The following is an 18,510-nucleotide window of genomic DNA, read 5'->3' on the forward strand; positions in this document are numbered from 1 at the left end:
CCCTGCAAACATCTGTAAAGCTGCCTCTTCATCCTCCTTCAACCCCACCCCTCCTCAAAACTCTCCTTTGCTGTGATGCCAACCGAAAATTCGACAATGATTAGGCTGCTGGTGTGCTGAGACCCCTGCTTATTATGCTGACCAATGGTGTCTCGATGTTTCCTTGCACTCCCCCATCTGACTGCACTGTATCATCTGTTGTCTATTGTCTTGTACTTAGCTTGTAACCTCTTTGGGGCAGGAATCATTTTTTTGTTTGATGTTTGTACGGCACCTCGCAGAGTGGAGTCCTGGTCTATAAGTAGGGCCCTGATGAGCTCTGGTAAAACAGATAATAAATAACTGGCTCTGATCCAGAAAATCGCTCCGTGCTACTGATGCTCTTTGGTGTTTCAGCTTCTCAGAGATGAATAGCAGGATTCACTACATTACACTCAACTGGGGATAAGCTATTGGCATGGTTCTTTCACCCCAAACCACTATCTTGTGTGTATGCGGCTCCCTTTGCACATCCTTCCATAGCTATCTGCAATAAGCAATGCTGTGTCATGCTGATAAGGTGACAGATCAGCATCTGTCCTGGAGAGCTGCCTAACTGGGAGGTACAATGTTCCCCTGTGTAGCCCCTATGTACAGTAGAGTAATTGAAAACTGATCCACTGGCGTTTTATGGACAATTAAAAGCTTGTTTGAAAGATCCCTAAAGAGGGGAATTTTTGAAGCTCACAATCTAGAGTATTCATTTTACTATTAATTAGACCAAGAACTTCCGGAGAGAAGCCCAAGTCTTTCTAGTTGTACTATAAATTGTCTAGCATGATTTGCTGTGCAGTAGAAATATTTGATAATCGTAAATAATCCCAAGTGGCCCAACTCATCCTCACATTTGACTGTGTAGCTGGGTTCTTTGCTGGCGCCTTGTGACGCCACGCATTCCAGGCTGAAAAGCAGAGGGGTTGGACAGCTGCTGGACTGTGGTGGAGCTAATAAGGGGCCAGAGGGGCTATCGTCTCTCCCCCAGCAGCCTTTAGGTGTGTGGGTGGCACTTTTTCAAGTATACTATGCAACTGACAAAAAGAGGTGTACAACAGGAATATTCATGCTGGGCTGGGGAGCAAATTCGCCCTGCTCTCACCTGACTGCTACAGCTCCTGTCCCGGGGGCCTGGCTCCTACTCTGGCCATTACAATGTGGTGCATGGGGACCCTGTGCACTATGTTACAATGCCCTCCATCGTGATGGAACGGTGGCCAGGCCAAATCCAAATGGCACTGTGACCCCATGCAGCAGGTCACAATGCCCAGCGTGGAGAGTCAGTCCCAGCCCCACAGGAGCTGCTACTGCCGGGTGAGTATGGGGCAGGCTCATTCTCCATCCCACTACCCATTGCCCCCAGGTTGCAAAACCTGGCTCGGCCACTACTGCTACTTGAGCACATGTGTTTTTAAAGCTACAAGCCGTACATGTTATACTCCCCACAGCATGTATGTGGTTAGCCAACCACCCTGTCTCCACAGGTACAGAAACACCACTGGTCACATTACAGTAGCAGGGAGTGGGGGGGGCAGAAAGGGGGAATGGATGCCACAAGCTGACATCATCAATACTGTGTCGGTTTGCTCCGCAGTATTTTACTACAGGCCTATAAACCTTGATTTAATTGCAAGGGAAAAGCCAGAGCAAATCTCCTCCTCATCGATCTCAAACCTGGATCCAGTTGTTCGATAACTTCTCTGTCAGGGAATGTATTCTCCCCACCCCATATATTTTCACATTTGTATTCACTGGTTAATCATTTTGTGGCCCATCAATTAACCTACTCCATAGCTTCGAGCCCTTTGTGAAGTCCTGCTCCCTCAAGCTCTCTGGATCTCATACTCAATAATTGCTGCGGCGTTTTCAATCACTTCATAAACAAGCAACCAACCAACCTTCAAAAGGCCTTAGATTCCTTCACTGGATAGTTCACTGCATGTACTGTAGATACTGCAATAAACAATTCCACTGGAGGCGAGAGTATATACAGCTGTTCACTTCACGTCGAGCAATAGAACGGCTGAGCAAGTGCCGGAACACACGCACAGGTGCCAACGCAGGCTGCTGTACGCTCAGCTGCGGTGCGGCGGCAATGCGGGTGCAGAGACCCTGTGGGTGCAGAGACCCTGCGGGTGCAGAGACCCTGTGGGTGCAGATGCGTTGTGACGAGAGCGCCTGGGCAGGCGTGTGCGGGCTGCGCCGTGGGCAGATCCGTTGCCATCGCCAAGTGCACAGCGGTGCTGCGGCTGCAATCACAGGTGCTGGAAGTGGGGTACTGCTGCACCCCCTGGCTCGTAGTGGTGTCCCTCCTGGACAGGGTTGACAGTTTGGTTCGGTGGCTCCCAGCACCCCCACTCCACAAACTGTTCCAGCAGCCCCGGGGGCAACGTGCGTGCTCAGGGGTTTCGGCTGCCAGGCGCCTGCAGAGACCCCGCGCGGGCGGGGCTGCGCGGGTTGGCGGCGCCCGCGCACCGGGCTACCGTTGCCCTGGACGCGGCGGCGGCGGCGGCGGCGGGGAGGGGGACGGGGGGACGGGGGGAGGGGCGCCGCACCGCGGCCAGGGCGGGGAGGCGGTTTGTTACCTAGCAACCAGGTCAGTCTCCTAGCAACTGGGGACGCGGTGTTGCCGCAGGCCCCGGCCGGCCGCATGCGGCGGCTCCAAAGCCATGGGCGGCCTCAGCGCCTCCGCCGCCTTCCGGGAGCGTCTCCGCCGGCTGTGCCTGGGCGAATTCCCCTGCGGCGCCGGCCGCTGGGTGAGGGCTCCTGCCTGGCGGGGGCATCGTCCGGCAACCGGCCAGTGCACCGGGGCGGGGGGCTGCCTCGCACCCCAGCCCCTGCGCAGCCTCGCTTGGGGGCCAGAGACCCCCCCCCAAGCCACAGAGACACGGAGGGGGCAGCTCCTGGTCCTGCGGCACTGGAGCCGGGCTGCCTGGGCAGGGCCTGGAGAAAAGGGGGGTCCCGGCAGTGCCCAGTGTCACCAGCACCCCCAGTATCCTCTGCACTGGCTCCAGTGGGGAGCCCTGTCTGCGGTGGGGGCGCGTCCGCCGGGGACATTGGCCGGGGGGTGCAGCCCGGCGGCCGCAGCCTGTTCGTGGCTTTGCAGATGGGCCTGCGGGCAGCGTCCCTGCGCCCAGAGAGCGGCGGCATCGGTCCCGCCTCCGCAAGGCCAGGCCAGCGTGTTCCCAGCGAGGCGCTGTGTCACGGGCGGTGCGAGGCCGAGTGCCCCCCAGGCACACGCCTTGGGGTGCTGCAGTGGCCCCTGGGGGCCGGCGGTGCGAGGCCGAGTGCCCCCCAGGCACACGCCTTGGGGTGCTGCAGTGGCCCCTGGGGGCCAGCTGTGCTGCAGACTGAACGCTCAAGGATAGGGTGACCAGATGTCCCGATTTTATAGGGACAGTCCTGGGTTTTGGGTCTTTTTCTTATATAGGCTCCTATTACCCCTCATACCCCCCACCCCCCGGTCCTGATTTTTCACACTTGCTGCCTGGTCACCCTACTCAAGGAGCGGGGATCATCCTATGGCACTTGGAGGCCTATGTGCATATGGAGATGGGGAATGGACCTAGACACCTCAGATGGTTTAAATTTGGTTTTTAAAAAGGCCCAGCCCTTTTATCCCCAGCAGGCAGGGTCTGCCAGGCCCAGAGCCCCAGAAATTCTCAGTTTGCCCTCATTCCTCTGCACATGCGCTCCCCTTCTGCCTCTGTAGAACAGGTCCCGTTTCGAATTAAGGAAAAGGAAACCTGGAGGAAATGCAGCCCAGAGAGATGCAGATGCAGGCACAGCCCAGCACCAGGAAATTGGAACTCCCAGTGAAGAGAGCCTGGAGACCTTACTGGAGTTTGTGAGCAGCCAGGACTCCCCCTGGGCTCTGCCACCTGACTGCAGCCCCGAGGATCAGCACCTGAGGGAGCTGGCAGTACAATCGCCGCAGCTTATCCGGGACAACTTCATCTTCTTGTTCTTCAGGTCCTTAAGGATAGTGGATAAAGGAGTGAGTTCAACCAGCGGGATCTTCACTATTGTTAAAATGTAGAGAAAGACTTAGTGCAAGATTGGGAGCCAGGAACTCCTGTGTTGTAATCCTAGCTCTGATATTGCCTCCCTCTGTGGTCTTGGCCAAGTCAGGGAGCCTTTCTGCCTCAGTTTCCCCACATATAAAGTAGATGCTACTATGTTCCTATCTCACAGAAGAGCTGTAAGTATTCCTTAATTAATATCCAACTGTTGCCAAGGGTACTGATGCTGGGGCTGTGGCAGTATCCCCTGGCTTGAAGTGGTTTCCAGTTTTATACAGGGTTTACAGTTTTGTTCAATGGCTTTCACTGCCTGGTGCTGTGTGAGGGCTAAGTGTTATAGCTGTCATTCAGCCCCTTTCTTCACAGATTTGTGCTCTGATAAGATGCTGCCATAACCTTCCTGTTCTAGAAAACAAATCAAACCTGAACATTGTATTCTCTTTGTGATGGGCAAGATATAAAAATATACATCTCACAAGAGCTTTTCAGAAACAGCGATATCACTATATTTTTTATAGTTTTCAAACATGTCTCAGTAATATCAGCAAACCCATCCCAACAGGGGTGATGATCTTTTTCACCCCATTTATTTATCCATAAGAAAAGTCCAGCATTAAGGCCTTGACTGAGGAAAGCACCCTTCTTCAGGATAGCACTTAAACACATGCTTAACTGTAAGCATGTGCTTGTGTCCCATTCAATTCACTGGGAATTAAGCACATGTTTAAATGCTGCCCTGAATATGGGTGGCCTTAAGCATTTGCTTAAGGGCTTTCCTGAAACAGGCTCAGGTGATGTTAGATGTTGTCCAAAGACTCATTAAGACTTGACAGAAGGGATTGGGAGGCTGGGTCTGTTTCCTGTTCAGATTATCAAGTAAACATACTGGAGAGGGAATGAAACTGCTGTAGATGCTGCACCCCCTAAACTCTGGTTGTCTGCGTGCCTGTTCCTAGGGAGGAAGAGAACCAATAATCAGTAATGATCAGAGTGCCTCCAGATGTCCCTTCACCTCATTCACTCTCCACCACATTCCGTGTTTCATCTGCCTCTCTCTCCCTCTGCTGCCACCTTGTATAACTCTGTTTTGTAACTCTGAGAATCATTTTAGGAGCTCTAGGGCCTGATCCTCTGACATGCTGAGCACCCAAAGCCTCTGGTGAAATCAGGGAGCTGCAGGTGACCAGTGCGTCTCAAGATCAACCCCACAATTTGTACAAAATATGGGTGTGATCCTGCAGTTCTTATTCAGGCAAAACAAATGTACTTAGGCGCTTGGATACTACGATAAAGCAACCTGAACAGGTTGGATTAGAGGAAATCAGATAGAAATCTTACTTGGAAGCCAGTGGGAGTTTTGCCTTTGTGAGAACCATAGAATCAGGCACTGATGTTGCCCTGTGTGCTGTATTGTCATGCTAAGATACATCTGTGCTTCAGAGACAGCTGACTGAAGTTGAATGTGAATCTCTTTCCAGGTAAATGAAGTTGATGAAAATTTGCTGAAGTTTCATAACCTGGAAGAGCTCATACTCAGTGCCAATCAAATCAGCAAAATAAACTCTGCCAACCTTCCTAGAACACTGAAGGTAAATAAGCAGGTTCCTGACTCTTTCTTTGGGAGGCCAGACAGGGAAGGTGTGTCAAGATGAGTCTCTCTTCTGCCTCAGACAGACTGAATGGACCGTAGTGGGCTACAACAGAAGGAACACATAGAAAAAGACACTTAAAACCTCTAGAGCATAATTTCCCTCCCCCGATAACTGTTGCTTCCTCTTTCTCTGGCAGGTCTTGGAGCTCTGTGGCAATGAGATTGTCGGTTTGCAGAGTTTGTGTTCTCTCCCACCTCCGGAACTCCAGCATTTGGGGCTGGGCTACAACAGGCTGTTGGGCTCTTCCGAGGATAAATATCTCACAGCAGAATTCTGGTAACTCCCAACACTAAAGGGACCATAGCGTGACTGCCTGACAATATCATAATATCCTGAACAAACCTGATGGAACTAAACTAACTTTACTGAACTAATAAAACCTTATTGAAGTAGGGTTAATACCTTTGGGGGCCCATTGCATTAAAAATGCAATTGTGTACATGTTATGGTGGAATTATCTGTACCTTCTCTAGTAGAAAGGAGTATGCTAATATACTTCCTCTGTTGTCAGCCATTTGAAGCCACCTCCCTGGAGAAGCTGCATATGCTAGTTCAAAGTGGATTCTCCAAGGACCAACAGATGAAGAAAGGACTTTTGGATAAATAGCCTGGTTTTAAACTGGCTCAGGGACCTTTCTGATCCAGCAAACAGACAGGACCCCTGGTCTATGGAGGGCCCTAATCCTTAGGGGAGGGTTGGAAGGATTTGGCCTGCTGAGGCCACATAAAACCATGCATCTGTTCTGAGCTCAAGCATGGATGAACTTGTGACTGCAAAGGAAATCCCACAGATGGGGTATTGAAGAACTGCTCCTGCCAGAGCCTGGTTGGGGCTCGGGTGATCTCTGGTAAGCTTATTAGCATGTGTGTAGGTTCTTGTTTTTAATATATTTTCTCCATAGTGTTTTTACCTTAAGAATAAAGTAGGCTTGTATAGGAAGTGCTGTGTGGTACCTTCTAACCTGTGGCACCTGTTAACTATCTCTGAAGAGAAAGCCATCAGGTGTCCTTGGGTGGCCTGGCTGTGCTGGGATTAACCCAGTGTAGTCAGGGAACTGTGCAGCCTAGAAATACCCCGGTCAGAAGGGAGATAGATGCAGGTCTCCACCTAGAAAGGAAAATGGCTGGGGACCTGGAAGCCTGAGACTGGGTGGCTTGTAGGAGCACTGAGAGGAAATACAGGTGTGGTTGCCCTGAAGAGTGACACACAGCATCAGTTAAAGTAGCTAGTGTAAAGCACCTGGGTAGGAGCTGCTCACACACCTGAGTTAGTCTGTTCTATCTTTTATGTCTTAATAGCTATAGCAAGCAGGGTGCATTGAATTAGTTTAGAGATGAAATACTTCAGGGCACAAACCAACCATGAACAGATGGGCTAAGAAACAGCTTCCATCCTGTGTAGGTTATTCATAATTATCCACTAATTGTGCACTTTTCTCTGAAGCAGTTGGTCCTGGCCACTGTCAGAGACAGGATTCGGGATTGGGTGGAGCATGGCTCTGATTGTATGGCAATTCCTGTGCTCCTGTTTCAATCTGCATTTTCAAAGGGAAACATCCTGAAGTCTTTAATGAGTCTTGCCTGAATAAGGGCCTGCGGATTAGACCCTGTGCTAGGAAAGGATACTGTACGCTAGTCAGCTATCCTGTGTGTAGCATGCCAGGGATGGCCTGGACAGCTCAGAGGTTTGTCAGTAGCATATTGAGCATGTAACTTGTGGGTTCCCAGTTTGAATCCATCTTCATTCTCCTGCAGTTCCAAGTTGTTACCATGCAGTGGCCCAAGTAAAATGCATTGGGTTCATTGACTTCAGTGAGAGCTCTGCTTAGACTCCAGGCTGGGCCCTATATACTGACCTGAATGCTGCTTGTTACACACCCTAACACTGTTCTCTTCTCTTTTAGGCCAAATCTTCTCTCTCTTGACCTAAGTTTTAATAATTTTACGGATCTGTTGGGCATAGTCTCTAAACTGGCTACTCTGCGGAGGCTCAGAACGCTTGTGCTCCAGGGTAACCCACTAGTGCTCATTCCTGGCTATAGAGGTTTTGTAATAGACAGCCTGCCCAAACTCTGTATACTGGACGATAGGAACATATCGCCTGATGAGAGGCATCAGTTCCATGGTCTGTCTAGCAAGCCAGGTGAGACTTTATTGTATAAATATCTCCGTAGTAATCTGTAATTTTTTTTTATAGGCATCTTGGGGTAGTGTATTGAGTATGGGACTGGGAGTCAGGGGTCCTCAGTTTTCATTCTAGACTCATTGATGGCTTCCTGTTTGCTTGTGATCAAGTTAGTCCCCCTTCTCTCTGTCTTAATTTACCCATCTGTAAAATGAGGATAATTGTTCCCACATACCTATCTGGGGATGGGCTGTGAGGATTAATTAACTGATGTCTAATTATAAATATCTGTAAGTACTAAGTATGATCATTCTGTTTTTTAATTCCATTAAATGTTAAGCGTCTTGATATATCCTCTAAAACTCTCTCTAAATTCTTACATTTGGGCAAAATAGAAGATGATTGAGAACTTTATACAACCAATTATTTCTCTTGGCTAGTATTAGCCATCTGTAAAATGGGGATATTGATATTTACTGACCTCCTTTGTAAAGTGCTTTGAGAGCTAGAGATGAAAGGCAGTATGTGAGAGCTAGGTAGTCTTCATTATTCTTATTATTTCTCTATATTCTGGGTGAAGAATCTATCTGGATTATGCATACACAACTTCCATTGATACCAATGGAACTTCGCTCATGCATCCCAGAACAGGCACCATGGTGAAAGACAGCCTTATAAAAACCTAGAGAGAGAGAATTTGGTCTTTAGCTGTTAATCTAACAAAGATCTGCAGTTCTTGGATTTCAGACCCACAGCCCAGCTGTGATAAAATCCTACTTTTCTCTCTTTATGACTTCAGTCTTTTGCCATCCAAGAGAGATGCTGTCTCCAGTTCCGCATTCTGGCCTCCCTGCAAGGGAAATAAAATCAGCTGGGCTGAGCATGAGCAAGCCCTTATTGCCTAGGCTTGCATTTGATTTTAGATCAGGCCTTTCCCACTCAAGGTTGCTGCTCTATGCTGGTAGATTAGGGTCCTGATTCAAGAAAATACGTTCATACATTTAACTTTCAGCGTGTAAATAATTAAGCAAGTGCTTAAATCCCCTTGACTGTATTTAAAGTCAGATGTTTGAAAGGTTCCCGCAGAAGGAAAGCCTCTCGTTAAGGCCCCTGTTCAGGACAGCACTGAACTTGCTTTCCTGAATGAGGGTCTAGAAGGCTAAAATAGAGCTGTGAAGGCAGCAAGCCCATTACCTGGGGAAAGGGAGCTCTTTGCATAGTTTTTGAGTGACCCCATGTGGCCAGTGGTTGCCTTGGCATTAATGAATCAGGAACTAAACTGGTTGCTCCTTGGTGGAACTAGGCTGTGTTTTCACCTAGCTAGCTTGTGTCTATGCTTGCTGCAGCCATACCTCTCAACTGCAGTGTAGACATATCTTAGAGGATTCCCCCCTGCCAAACAGCCCTTCCACTAAAATATTTGACCCCTTAGTTTCCTAATTTGCTTAGGAAATCTGATGAAGTGAGCTGTATCTCACGAAAGCTTATGCTCAAATAAATTTATTAGTCTCTAAGGTGCCACAAGTACTCCTTTAATTTGCTTTGGTACAGTATCTCAAATTCCATCCTGGAGAATGTACATTGTAACTCGACGGCTGGATTGTCTTCCTCTTAGATCTCATTGGGAATAAAGCACAACTGGTGGTGAATGTTGGGAAAATCAAAGGCGTCCCCAACCCCAGCAAGCCAGAGGAGCTGGAAAGTGGCCCAGAGTCTCCAGTGATCACTCACAGCTATTATGTGACGTACGAGTTTGTGGAGAGGGAGGAAGCCGAGGACACTAACAATTCTGAGGTCTGTTTTCAAATGAGTTAAAATATAAGCAAAGGGAGCTAGGGGGTGGTTGGTGAGAGGGATTCCCAAGCCTTTTACCTCCAGGTTGCTGGTGTAACACAGCCCAGGTTATTAATGACTGAAAGTTGTTAGTTGGCTTGTATGAAATGAGTTTGGTGAGTTCTCAGCAGCCACTCTCAACATCTCAAAAAACACATCCCTGCAACTGGCCTCTGTTTGGAAGTCTCAGCAAAGAGCCCAAGGATTGAGTTGGCCATGGAAGCTAACTTCCCCTTTCACCTTGGGCGTGTACCCAGCTGTTGTGCTTCAGAGACCGTTTGAGGGAATGTTGCCAGTTCTTGAGATTTTTATGATGTTTTTTTTATATATTTGATGCCTTTCTTAAAACTCTAGGCTCTGAAGTCATGTGAGTGCAACAGAATCTCTACTTTCATTTAAAAAAAAAAAAGTAAATTGCTAGTTTCATGGATGTGGAGATAGGCTTGAAAATGGAAACTCTACAGGTTAAAAAACCAAAAGGCAAATAACAAGAATTTCCAATGTATTCTTTTTAAAATCTCACAATCTGGGCACAGACATATGCTGCAAAGGTAGTATTGAGGTGTGTCCACCTTCTGTCTGAGATCAGCCCTATAGGTCCTCTGCCTCCATGTACTCTGTTCCTGCAGTGAACAGTAGTATTCTGCACAGAAGGGTGTGTTTATGTGCTTAAATATGTAGACTTTGTCTCACTGACTTCAGGAGACCTGTTCACCAGAGTCAGCACTACTGGGCATTCCTCCAATGCCCCTTCCATGTTTCTCATGATAGGGGAAGTCTGTGTAGTGGCATTTCAGAAGTGCCATGATGTAGACAGGCACTTTTCTCTCCTTGCAACCTGTGTCTGTGTGCAGACTCAGCCAGAATTTGGCCCCTTCTATAGGTACCTTTGATGCCTTTCTGTTACAGGTAATAAAATTCCATCAGAGTCAAATGGTGGCTACACCAAACCCTGGGAGCCCACCAGGGAATGCTGACACAGGAGGATCGGAGTCTTCAGCTCTGTCTTCTCTGCTTAAACAGGAGCCTCCGGCAAACAGGGGTACCACAGAATCAAGAAAGTCATACCTTAAACTGAACTTGGGGGTTTATCAGTCTTCCTGGAACGTCATTAGCTGCTACATTGAAATGTGTTGCCATCAACATGTCTCCAGTAGTGTAGGTCACCGCTAGATACGTTATCAAGACCATGCCACTTATTAATTGGTGGTATTATTCTCCAGCAAGACATCTGGTCTGGGACAGATATTGCTCTCCAAATAAATGAGTCAATACAAATCAGATTTAGGATTTACATTTCCCTAGTGATTGTCTCGAATCTGTAATTTCATTTGGTGTGATAATTACAGTATTATAGGTTTCAGAGTAACAGCCGTGTTAGTCTGTATTCGCAAAAAGAAAAGGAGTACTTGTGGCACCTTAGAGACTAACCAATTTATTTGAGCATGAGCTTTCGTGAGCTACAGCTCACTTCATCAGATGCATACCGATGAAGTGAGCTGTAGCTCACGAAAGCTCATGCTCAAATAAATTGGTTAGTCTCTAAGGTGCCACAAGTACTCCTTTTCTTTTTACAGTATTATAGATCGTATGAAACCCCAGAAGCCCAGTGTGAAATAAAAAGACCAATTCCTGATCCAAACAGAATTTCAGGGATTTTTAAAAAAAAAACCCTGAAACTGATGTCCTTGAATGACAAAATATCAAAATATTTATTCAGTTGTCAGTGCTCCGTTTCTACAGCACATGTTGTTTCAGTGCTTAGAAGGCTACAGGGCTTGATTCTGCAAGGAGGACCGCTGGCTGCTGCAAGTAGTCAAAGGGATTACTCATAGAAGCCAGCACCACTTCTGGGAGCAACAGTTTGCAGGATCAGGCCCTTATTTTGTATAACATCATACCTGCATATGGTGCTTACAGCATGAATGCAGGGCCCAATCCTAGATCTGCTTTGTGCGTGGAGCTCCTGCTGAAGTCAGTGAGCGTTCTTTGTGTGCAGTTATTTGGGGGTTGGGTTCATAGTCACAAAGTTAAAATAAATACTAGCAAAGGGGGAGAGAAACTAAGAGGCAAAAGTAAAGGAGATAGGAGCTGAGATCTTCTATGAGATGGAGAGTCAATGAAGCAGAGATTCAGGGGGGCTCTCTCAGATGGCAGGAGCTGCAGAGGAGCAGGCTCTTGCACCAGAAGTGGAATGATCCTGTGAAGGGACAGAAGGGGAGGCCAGTGCAAGATGAATGAAGGAGGGGAGAGAGGGACAAAATCCTTGATATAAGCTGGAGGAAGGCACCGGGAGGTCTTTAAATACTGTAGGAGATGGGCAATTTTGAACTGGGTCCTGCCATTAATGGGAGGCCAGTGGGGTTATTTTAGGGGAGGGTGTTACTGTGCTTTGTGGCATAAGTGAGAATGTGACAACAATTGTTCTTCCCCTTAAAATGGTCTTGTTCCTTCCTGGCATCAAACTCACTCACACGTGTCTGCCTCGAAAGTGATTTCAGGCTGCTCCTGATCTAGGCAGCTAGCTGAATACCCAGGAGTACATCTCACCAGAGTCTCCTGGCTTCGCATGGTAATGGGATTTCTCGTCTCCTGCACTCAGCTCTCTACTGCATCCCAGACAGTGGTCTGTTAAATGCTCTGTTTCTCTATTATACATCATATTCTCCTCTGATCACCCCACGGGTGAGCTTCTCTGTTGTAGCCAGACTGGACTTAAAACAGTGGGCCAAATTCAGCCCTGGTGTAAGCCCATTGACTGCAATGGAGCCAAACATACTTATAGGGCTGCGGCCAGCTGGTTCTGTTCTGGGATCTCACCAGAGCAAGCGTGATAGAGTTTGGTGGGTCTCAAAGTCTAGTTCCCAGCTGGCAAGTGTCCACATCACTAACAAACGGCATCCACAATTGGGATGAATTGCCCCCGGCCACTCCCCATGTTGGCAGTGTGAGCTGAGAGCCCAAGGACTGAATGGATCATGGAAACCCAGCTCCCCACTCCCTCCTGCTGGTGCTCTAGAGCAGAGCAGTGTGGGGGAAGCTGTCACTGCCCCTGTGTGTGCTCTGCAGGCCCAGCTGAGATGTCAAGGTGGGCCTCACTGCTCCTTTTGTGTTTTCTCGTTTAGCGAACAGGCACCTCACCCTTCGGAAGCACTGGGCTGAGACCATTGAGTGCAGCCACAGGAAGGAGCATGTCACTGGGGATTTAGCGGCACTGAAAGCCTTCCTCATGGCTGGAACCACCGTCACTGTTGTAGAGGAAAAGGTAAATGCTTGGCATGCTTTGGGATGGAGGGACACAGTCTGGCTGGGAGGAAAACAAGCTTTTCGAAAGCCTGACAATAATGTGAACGTTCCCCTGCATTTGCATATTTTTAATTCCGGTGTAACAAACCGAGATCCCTTGTGCTGTTTGCAGCCCAAATACTGCAGCATGAGAACCAGGCTGTTCTATCTTGCTAGGTGTTTTCATGGCCCATTGCTGCACGTCTGGCTGAAGATGCAGGCAAGAAGGGGAAGGCGGATAAGGGAAAAGCAGAGAAGGGGAAGCCAAAGGATGGTGGTAAGGTAATAACAGAGATGGGGTGAGGGAGGATGTTGTTATTGTGAAGACTGGTTAAGGGTGCTAAGCAACCCCACACAAAGAGTAAGGAAGTGTCACTTACAGGCACAGTTCACTTTTAATTAACCTGTGCTCCTGCTCAGCCTGCCAGCGATGATCTACACTTACACAGACCCCTGTCGGGGGTGCAGAAGGGCATCTGCTGCTACTCCATATGATGCAGGCGGTTGCAGAGAGGCTGCATTAAAAAATATCAAATGGAAAAAATATCCACGTGAGCCACAACAGAACAGTGTCTATGTTGTTCAGCTGAGGTTATTCCCCCAGGCACTGAACATTTGGTCCCTTGACTGGTCTGTGCCAAGTAATCATCAGGGCCTCAGTTTCTATGAGACGCCTCCCACTTATTCCTAAAGTTCTTGCCCAGGTATTGAGCCCCCTTCCGGTCTCAGGTGGAGACCTTCGATGCAACCATTTTACTCCATCTTCATTCTGGATGGGGCGGGGGTGGTTATAGAGTCACATGTATAAATCTGGACTGGGGCTCCCAGATCTGATGGTGTTTGATGAATGAACTGTGATCTTAAGGTGCGTGACTCTTGGACACGATCAACTCTGTGCTGTGCAGGGCGACAAGCGGAAAAAGAAAAAGGAAAGCCCCGTCGAACTCCGCAGTGACCCGCCTCTTTTGAGAAGCCTGGGGTCTGGGCACGTGAACTTGGAGAGCCTCTTAACAGGCGACCAGCTTGTGGCCGTGGTGTGTGACTTAGGAGTCCTCATCTCTGAGGAAACAACTCAGCCACCGTCTCCTAAGGAGAAGGTACCAGCCACTCTAGTATTAGCAGCGAATCCTCATCCCAGCTAATAACGCGAAGCACGAGACGCTGACCTTACAGGATGAATGGGGTCCATTGATGCCAGCGGGAGCACTCTGCATGTGTGAGCATGGGGATTGGTCCTGGCTTGCGGGACACCCCATAGGGTTGGATGTGTTTCAAGGGGAGCAAAATTTGGCCTGAGCTGATGGACAGAGCTTGAGAGGTAGCAGAAGTAGAACCTTGCTGCTGGGCATCAGGGCACAGAGTGCAGAATCTCAGCTGGCCTCAGTACTCTGAGGCCTAAAGAGAAGGTTGTCAGTTGGAGCCTGATCCTGCAGCCCTAGCTCAGAGTTTTTTCTCATTCCAGGGGCCAGTTTGGTGAGGAAGGACGGCAGGAGCTCGGGCCCTTAGGGAGATACATAGGTTTGACTTTGGAGATGAGATTATACCACACACAGGCTCTCTCGATTATCTTGTCAACGTAAAGCCAAACTAGCCCATATGATTGTGCCAGTCTGATATGGCCAATGGTCCGTGAAGTCTGTACCCTGTCTGTGGTACTGACACATTCGTGATGCTTCAGAGGAAAGGGGAAAAGCCCTTATACCCCACATGGACAATTTTACTGATGAAATGTGCTGGATAAGAGTTAGGTGGTGGTGTTATTAATATGGTCCTCTGTTAAAGAGGAACTGATCTGTTTGCAGTCTCCCTTGTATACACTGAAATCATTCACTCAAGTCCCTTCTTGCATTGCTCCTAGGTAGGGTATAAATCCTAAAGAGCTGCGGAGGCCTTACGGGAAATATTCCCATTGTAGAGTGGCTCTGACATTTCCTATTTTCTGACATTCTCTCGTTTCTGAGTACAGAGGCTCTTTGCTGAGCTCCTGCTGCTGATCAGCGTCTTTTAAATCCTAATGCTCTGTTTGCGACCTCACCTGGCTGTGTGAAAGTGACCATGATGTCCCAGTCGGGAGATTGTGACTTCAGGGCTAAACTTTGCTTCGCACAAGCTGCTTGGAAGCCTTCCCTACTAAGAACAACAAATTTCTTTTCTCTAGGATGGTAAGAAGAGCAAAGACAAGAACAAAAAACCAAAAACTGGGGGAGAAAGTCCCGCAAGCCAGAAAACCACAGTGGCTGCCAAAGGTAACAGCAGAGGTAGACCTATCTAAGCTATCAGCATTTCTAGAGCCCCTCGGAAGAGCTGCGTCACTGAGATGCACAATGAGCAAGGCAGCACCAGCATCCTCCATCCATTCAGCTGTAGGTTGCGCACAAGCATCTTCATAGCTCTAATTCAGCAAAGAACTTAAACATGTTCCTAATTTTCAGCACACGAGTAGTTCCATTCATCAAACTGGGATTCTACGTGTGCTTAAAGTTAGACACATGCTTAAGTACCTTGCTCAATTGTTGCCTAGCTAGCTAGTTGTGTGTGTGATGTGTATATATGTATACACACACACACACACACACACACACACACATATTCAGGGCATGGCATGGGCTAGCTGATCCAATAAGGGAGTGTTGTCTAGTAATAACATAGCGTATACGAACACTTAGCAATCTCATTGTATTTTTTCATCTGTAGATCTCAGAGCACATGGCAAAGGTAATATCAGGGCACAGAGAGGGGAAGTGGCTTGCTCACGCTCACACAATGAGCCCATGGCAGGGCCAGGAATAGAACCTAAGTCCCCTAATTTTCAGCCCTGCCTCTCCTATTCACTGGACTTCACTAGTCTTTAGAGTAAGAGATTGGCCATCAATACTCTTAGCATCTTTTCCAGCTCTGCTCCTGACTGTGTGACCTGGGGAAAGTCACTTAGCCCCTCTGTGCCTCAGTTTCCCTGTCTGTGAATGAGACCCACCCTCATCTGAAGGGTGACAACAGGATGTGAGGTCCTTGCTTTTCAATATTTCTGTGGGAAGAGGAGTCTCTTGTAGCCTCAGGGTGACTTTCTGCTTCCCCAGTGCCCTAGCTCCTACCTTGTCCTAGAAGACAGTGTCCCAGCTGCTTTCCGGCCAGTGCTTGTCCTGCTTGAGAGAAAGTTGTATGAAAAGAGAGTTTGTTGAACCAGCTGCGACACACACCCCATAGAGCAAGATACACATTTGAAACAAGCGTTAAACGTTTCTGGAAGTTTCATGCTCCTGGACGCTGCACTGAACTCGATCACCACCCTAGCAACCCACTCACCCATATAGGGAAGGAGGCCACAGCCACAGTGCTAGTCCACCTCGTGTCAGCACACTTGTAACAAACCAAATGTATTGTAACCATTGCAGAAGGTAGGCTTGAAAGGTTTCAAGTAGCACTTAGCACCTGGGGTTTCTTTTTATTTTTTTTATGACTGGAATATCCCCTCATGCAGCCTCCGCAACAATGATGGAGTCAGATGCGCAATAAATATCCAAGTATGTTATCATGGACTTGGAAAACCCATTGGGATTAAGCAGAGGATTTTGCTTAGTTTGGCATTTCCTTACTTCTGTGCATATTAAGGCTAGCCAACCCTTTCCCTTGGCTGGCAGAGCAGGGGAGAAGTTGATTGCATGGGCATAGTTTGTGGGAGATAGGGGACCTTGCACACCCCCCAAACTGCAAGCCTCCGGCAGCTGTGGAATTTGCCCTGCCCCCCACGCATGGCCCCGTTGGCCTGAATGGAGCTGCCCCTCCAAATATAGAAGTCAAACTACATCTATACTTAAAAAGAAAAGGAGTACTTGTGGCACCTTAGAGACTAACCAATTTATTTGAGCATGAGCTTTCGTGAGCTACAGCTCACTTCATCAGATGCATACCGTGGAAACTGCAGTTTCCACGGTATGCATCTGATGAAGTGAGCTGTAGCTCACGAAAGCTCATGCTCAAATAAATTGGTTAGTCTCTAAGGTGCCACAAGTACTCCTTTTCTTTTTGTGAATACAGACTAACACGGCTGTTACTCTGAAACCTACATCTATACTTGATTGTCTTTCAAAGATTAGGGACATAATCTGTGGTACCCCTGCTCAGCCAGCAGCATGCACCAAGTAGCTTGAGGGTTTCCATTTGTTGTTTAGGGTTCGTAGGCAAAGAGGTGGTCGTATTTCCACAAGTCAGACCTGAACTATTGGAGCTCAGAAGAGCTGGTGCAATAATTTAAGGTGTGACTGGCTGCATTTGTTGTTGTTTTTCCTGGCTGTGCAGACAACTGCCAGGAACTCATGAAAATGTGTGCAAAACTTGAAAGTGTCATGAATTGTATCACAAATTATCACACTGGACAGTGGGTTATTCACCATTCGCTATTCTCCTGTTTAAAAGGTATGTCAGCCGTTCATGGAGCCGAAATGTCTTGTGAGTTAGATGGCCGATCGCATACTACAAATAATGAAGGATCAAAAGCTTTAGCTACACTTGCAAACGTGGTACTAACAGCAGTAGATGTAATTCACCACTGCAGTATAGATCCCATAGAAGACATCTGAGCTCTGTCTACACCACAGCTTCCGTTGCTACCACTCTTGGAGCTGCACCAATGAATGGTAGCTACAGAGTTTGCTAATGCAGGTGCAGCCAAAGTGAACGATTTGCTAATAACCCATAGTCTGAAATTAGTGTGCATCATCTATTCAACAAACACGTACAAATAGTGAAAACTATCGTTTAATCAGGATCCCTCACCAACAGGGGAAAGAGTGAAGTCTCATCCACAATGAATGATTTGACCAGACACTGAAAGAATGTATTCTCTCAGCCTGAGGCCTGTAGGTTTCATTTGACCCCTGAACAGATTCTCCATGTGCTTTGGAATTTCTGTTTCTCTCTCCTCTGACTGGTGGATATTGAGTTCTAAAACAACAAAGCAAAACTGTACCCAGCTGGATTGAGCATCTTAACACTTAACAGTGCTGGATTCTTATTCAACAAAATTCATGTTCAAATTGGTCTGTATTAAGGAACTGGAATGACTGCAAAAACTTCAAGGACACATGCAGCCCATTCAGAGTAGTGGGGTTTTCTAGGGTTGTTTCCTAGAAACAATGACTAACTGTTTTCCTCAGGAAAAGGAAAAAACAAAGAATCTCCTGAAGGGAAGGAAGTCCAAGAAATCCAGCCTGTGCCTCTGACCGTAGAATTCCAAGTTCAGTTGATTCAGTGGACAGCCGCATCCGATGCCCAGCACCAATAAAGAAATGAGAAGCACTTGCTTGATGAGGCAGGTTCATGTAATATATGTGCAGCAAAAAAACCCTACAGTCTCCACCACTGAAATAAACCTGTGAAGCTTGCTAGGTGTTGGTTGGTTTGGGTTTGTAGGGCTCAGGCCTGAGAGGCTTGGAGATACGCTCAACTCCCACTGACTGCTGAGTTTGCTGTGACTCCCCCTGAAGGAGCTTTGCCAGACTTCAGTGGGTGTATAACAGGGTGATCGGCCCCTTTACGGGTGTGGAGCCAGCCAGCCAGCCAG

General features: G+C 47.9%; 1 protein-coding gene across 1 annotated transcript; it reads left to right on the forward strand.

Moving 5' to 3' along the window:
• Window positions 1-2,702: 2,702 nt before the first annotated feature.
• Window positions 2,703-18,231, forward strand: LRRC43 (leucine rich repeat containing 43). The gene is made up of 12 exons (XM_077835324.1): window positions 2,703-2,789; window positions 3,746-4,030; window positions 5,534-5,644; window positions 5,844-5,983; window positions 7,612-7,850; window positions 9,448-9,626; window positions 10,575-10,707; window positions 12,791-12,930; window positions 13,128-13,232; window positions 13,856-14,047; window positions 15,109-15,196; window positions 18,104-18,231. Exons 1-12 carry the CDS (start codon window positions 2,703-2,705, stop codon window positions 18,229-18,231), a joined length of 1,827 nt encoding a protein of 608 aa, XP_077691450.1.
• Window positions 18,232-18,510: the final 279 nt, after the last annotated feature.

Source organism: Eretmochelys imbricata, chromosome 15, assembly GCF_965152235.1.
Source record: "Eretmochelys imbricata isolate rEreImb1 chromosome 15, rEreImb1.hap1, whole genome shotgun sequence".
NCBI classification, from domain to species: Eukaryota; Metazoa; Chordata; order Testudines; family Cheloniidae; genus Eretmochelys; species Eretmochelys imbricata.

Excerpts from the sequence above, each read along its gene's own strand:
- LRRC43 (XM_077835324.1), top strand. The coding sequence starts at position 2,703 with ATGGGCGGCCTCAGCGCCTCCGCCGCCTTCCGGGAGCGTCTCCGCCGG. Across the intron at positions 4,031-5,533 it reads TAAGGATAGTGGATAAAGGA|GTAAATGAAGTTGATGAAAA; the intron begins GTGAGTTCAACC and ends ATCTCTTTCCAG. Across the intron at positions 7,851-9,447 it reads TGGTCTGTCTAGCAAGCCAG|ATCTCATTGGGAATAAAGCA; the intron begins GTGAGACTTTAT and ends TCTTCCTCTTAG.